Source organism: Lactuca serriola, chromosome 7, assembly GCF_051521515.1.
Source record: "Lactuca serriola cultivar US96UC23 chromosome 7, Lser_US96UC23_V15, whole genome shotgun sequence".
Taxonomy (NCBI): domain Eukaryota; kingdom Viridiplantae; phylum Streptophyta; class Magnoliopsida; order Asterales; family Asteraceae; genus Lactuca; species Lactuca serriola.
This window is the reverse complement of record NC_136414.1, coordinates 189800655-189805236: the sequence shown is the minus strand read 5'-3', so window position 1 is coordinate 189805236 and position 4582 is coordinate 189800655. Positions and strand designations below refer to the sequence as shown.

Genomic DNA, 4582 nt, shown 5'->3' with positions numbered 1-4582 from the left:
TATAAACAATCTTTTTAATACTCTATATCACAAAAAGAATATATATTTTTTTAAGTCTAATGTTTTGAATTCTCAAAAAATTTTAACAAAATAATTGTTAAAATAATTCTACGTCTTATAGAAAACAAAATTTAAAAGTTAAAAAAAACAAAAATTAAAACCGTAGGTTTTTTCACAAAACAGTAGACGAAACCCCAAAAACAGTAAATTAAAAAAAAAAAAAAAAAAAAACGTATTTTTCCCCAAAACCGTAACCTACGGTTTGGGATATCGTAGCTTCACTGAGAGGAAACCATAGGTTTCCCTAAACCTACGGTTTTATATGTTACAAATGAAAAAAAAAAAAACAATTTTTTTATACAAAACATAAAACAGTAGACGATTTTAGAAACCTACGGTTTCGTGGGCTATATTCGGATATTTACTAATTTTTGGCTAAAAATTGATAATCACTTTCTTAATTTGGCTAGATTAGTAATTACCTCTAAATAAAAATATATTTTGTTGAAATTTTGGATAAATTTGACTACATTAAATATAATCAATCATTTCATTCTTGCAAAATACATTTAAAAATCCCCAATAAGAGCTTCATTATTAATTGCATACAAAAAAAATACGCGTAGAAAAAAGTCATTTCCCCCTGTAATATTATATTAATGATATTTAAATAATGGATGTGTGGAATATATTTTAAACAAGTAAAAGGTGAATTTTGAAATACATAGTTAAATAGAAGGGTGACAAATGAAAATTCGTATTATGTAAACAGTTTGTTTAAATTTAAAAATAAAATTTGACTAAATAAACATAATCAATCAAATCATCTTGCATTTAGACTTTTGTTCGTGTATATAGAATTACCCCTTTAAAAACTATATAGGATATGTAAATGGTAAAATGGTATCAACCCAACCCCTTTCATTATTTTGGGCATAATCATGTATCTCGGTGTCTGACTTTTCTTAAAAAGGATAACTGTTACTTTCTACCAGGATTTTGGTCAATCTCATGAACGCTACCACAAATCGGTATACAAACATGTGATTCTCATTTCTCAATACAAGATCTTGGTAACTGATGATACTTTCAGAATGGTATTGAATTCCCTAGCAATTTATCTCTTTGTCATTCTTGCATGTTCGTCGACTCTTGAAGCCTCCATTAATGGCGGAAGATTAAGATTCAAACAAGAAAACCCAATCAAAAGATCCGATTTTCCACCCGGGTTTCTATTCGGAGCAGCCACTTCTGCTTATCAAGTAAACTTTGACTCTCTCTATGTTTCCTCTTCACTGATTTGAGCTACTTTATACCCTTAAACAGTAAATTCATACCCTCTTTTTGTAGGTTGAAGGAGCGTATCTTGAAGATGGAAAATCACTTAGCAACTGGGATGATTTTTGTCATTCCAAAGGTTAATCTCGTTTCTATTGTTGTTTCGAGTCGTTAATTTGTCAATCAAATGTTACTAAAAACCGCTGCCATCGTGTTTAGGGTGTGGAGAAAATGGCGAGAATGGGGATGTTGCAGATAATCACTACCATCTGTTCTTGGTAACAATCTTTACTTGCTCCTCCATTGTTACTGAATCAAGAACAGTTTCTTTTTCGTATTTGATTTTCTTTTTAATACAGAAAGACATTGAGATTATGCATTCGCTTGGCTTAAAAGCATATCGATTTTCGATTTCATGGGCTAGAATTCTTCCAAGTAACTTTCCAATTCCTATGTTCATCTTCCATATCTCATCTCATGTTCATAAATCTTTTAAACGATATTTATGTTTGTCACGAATCTTTCAGGAGGAAGGTTTGGTGAAGTTAATCCTCTTGGTATCATGTTCTACAATAAAATTATCGATAATCTTGTACTCAAAGGTGAATCTTTTCACTTTCATTTCCAAAACTCCAAACTTTTTTCTTCTCTAAATCCAAACACCTTTCTTGATTACACAGGAATCGAGCCATTTGTGACAATTCACCATCAAGATTTCCCTCAAGAACTTGAAGAAAAATATGGATCTTGGCTTAACCCTCAAATGCAGTATGTTAAATTTACCATTTTACTAACATAATCAACTGAAATTTCTGTTTATTCAGTTATTAATATTGTTTATCTCTCAGGGACGATTTTGTACATTTTGCAGAAATCTGTTACAAGAGTTTTGGAGACCGAGTAAAGTACTGGATCACAATCAATGAACCAAATTTGTTTTCAGAAATGGGTTATGAAAGAGGGACATATCCACCAGCTCGATGTTCATACCCTTTTGGCAACTGTCTCTCTGGGAATTCTGATGTTGAGCCTCTTTATGCAATGCACAACATGTTATTAGCTCATGGAAAAGCTGCAAAGCTTTATCATGAAAAATTTCAGGCAATTCACAAAGTATTAACTTTGTTTCATGAAAGTAGTCTTTTTTTTAAAGATTCATAATCTTTATCTTTTGTTCATGCAGCCAAAACAAGGAGGATTAATAGGACTAGTTATACATTGCTTTATGTATGAACCACTTACAGACAGTGATTTGGATCGTGAAGCTGCTGAAAGGGCCATGATATTCAATATTGGTTGGTAATATTCAACCATATGTAAAGTTGTAAACTTTAAAGCTTTAGTTTACTAAAAAAGAACGAAAAAGTTTCAATCTTTTTCTTTAATCTTGAATCTTGATATTCTTACTAGGTCATTTGATCCGCCTATATTTGGGGATTACCCTAAAGAAATGCGTGATTATCATGGAAGTGAATTACCAAGATTCTCCCTAGAGGAAAAGAGTTTTATGAAGAACAGTATTGATTTCATTGGAATCAATCATTACTCAGCTGTATACACCAAAGATTGTACAAATTCAAGCTGCTTAGAAACTGCTAATCGTTTAATCAAGGGTTTTGTGGAAATTACGGGAGAACGAGATGGTGTGTTGATTGGTGAACCGGTTAGAATAATATATTTGAAATTTTTTGTTTTATCAATTTGGTGAAAATTACGTCTTTTACCCTTTAATCGGTGTTTGAAATGATGGATTTTGCATTCAACAGACATCAATGCCAAGATTTTTTGTAGTTCCTAGAGGCATGGAAGAGATTGTTGACTATGTCAAGACTCGGTATAATAACAAACCCATGTTTATTACCGAAAATGGTATGTTCCCTTTTTATTATACATGAAATATCAATGTACTATTTTTTTTTATTTCTTTAGCTTCCTACATTCATTTCTTCCTACATTAATCAATGAAAATCTATCTAATTATAGCAATGTCATTCAAACAAAGAGCAATTTTTACTTATTTCTTGTCTTTAACCCTATTGATTATGTTATTTACATTACTGAATTTTGTATTTTTTGTTCAGGGTATTCATCACCAAACATACATGATGTAGCAGTTGAAGAGATTCTGAATGATGTCAAGCGAATTGAATTCCATCAATCATATCTTGCTTCTTTAGCCAAAGCCATAAGGCAAGTTTGGTAACAATTTTGACTAAAAAGTCAAACTTCAACTACTTTTCATCTTAAAATTTGACATACAATTCATCAAGTCATTTCGAGAAAACCAGTGACTAAATTGAGCTGATGATAGAGAACAAGAGAACAAAGACTATGTTTTTAATTTTAGTTGTATTCCTTTCAATTCCATACCTAAAAAAGTAGTCAGTTTGACCATGAAAGTCAAAATAACATTTGTTCATCTTTTGGAACAACAGGAATGGAGCCGATGTCCGTGGCTATTTTGTATGGGCATTGATGGACAACTATGAATGGACATTCGGTTACAATGTAAGATTTGGTTTACACTATGTTGACCAAAACACGTTTGACCGAATACCCAAATTGTCAGCAAAATGGTATCAAGATTTCTTGAAAAACAACAGTTTGATTCATAATCCATCCATCAGAACTCTAGAATCAGTGCAGATGTTTGATGTGTGAATCGATGCTTGTTTGTAATTTTAATTAGTACATTACTATATTTATATATAATTGTCGTGATTTTCTTGAACATAAACGTTTGAAAATATGATATTACATGTGTAAAAAGCTTTTATGCATAGAGTACATCATATTGTTGATATTTGACTTTAATTAGTTGTACCAAATTTATATTCTTTGACAAGGGCATTAATGGGAATACAAAAACCAAAAAATGATGTAAATAATATCGATATTAGCTTCTGACCAAGGATGTATTTGGCGTGCCAATTTTTCGAGCTTTTTAATATTGTCGTGTTTGGCAAGTCAAAAAGTACCAGCTTTTTGAAAAGCTACTTAAACTAGTTTTTTAGAAGCTTTTTAAAAATTCTCCAAAATATACCTCTTAATTAATTATAGAAACATATATTTTTAAATGTCATTTTATGTAATTTTATATATTTCAGCTAACTTTTTAGTTAGTTTTACCAAACGTTATTTTTTTATCAGGACGTCAAACATAGCCTAAACGTTATCTAGTATGATATTTCAGCATAACAAGGGTGATTCTCGTTGTTGATCTCGATCAAGCTTAGAAGGCCTCTCCTTACAATGATAGTATTGGGTAGATTTTTCAACATACACTCCCTTAATAAAAAATTAA

At 30.9% G+C, this 4582-nt stretch overlaps 1 protein-coding gene across 2 annotated transcripts; it reads left to right on the top strand.

Annotated features, from left to right (window-relative positions):
* Positions 1–912: 912 nt before the first annotated feature.
* LOC145061846 (beta-glucosidase 18-like) lies at positions 913–4058 on the top strand. 2 transcript variants are annotated; one of them, XM_079009422.1, is made up of 12 exons: positions 913–1262; positions 1351–1417; positions 1498–1556; positions 1638–1713; positions 1806–1880; positions 1959–2046; positions 2127–2379; positions 2462–2577; positions 2689–2941; positions 3045–3147; positions 3360–3468; positions 3714–4058. In XM_079009422.1, exons 1-12 carry the CDS (start codon positions 1095–1097, stop codon positions 3937–3939), a joined length of 1593 nt encoding a protein of 530 aa, XP_078865548.1. In that variant the 5' UTR covers positions 913–1094; the 3' UTR covers positions 3940–4058. The 2 variants fall into 2 exon arrangements, with proteins under 2 accessions (XP_078865548.1, XP_078865547.1); XM_079009421.1 differs by having other exon boundaries at positions 2127–2391.
* Positions 4059–4582: the final 524 nt, after the last annotated feature.

What these genes read in the sequence shown, in the direction of transcription:
- LOC145061846 (XM_079009421.1), top strand. Translation starts at nt 1,095, where the DNA reads ATGGTATTGAATTCCCTAGCAATTTATCTCTTTGTCATTCTTGCATGT. An exon ending in CGATAATCTTGTACTCAAAG is followed by an intron (nt 1,881 to 1,958) that starts GTGAATCTTTTC and finishes TTGATTACACAG; the next exon opens with GAATCGAGCCATTTGTGACA. An exon ending in ATGATATTCAATATTGGTTG is followed by an intron (nt 2,578 to 2,688) that starts GTAATATTCAAC and finishes TATTCTTACTAG; the next exon opens with GTCATTTGATCCGCCTATAT.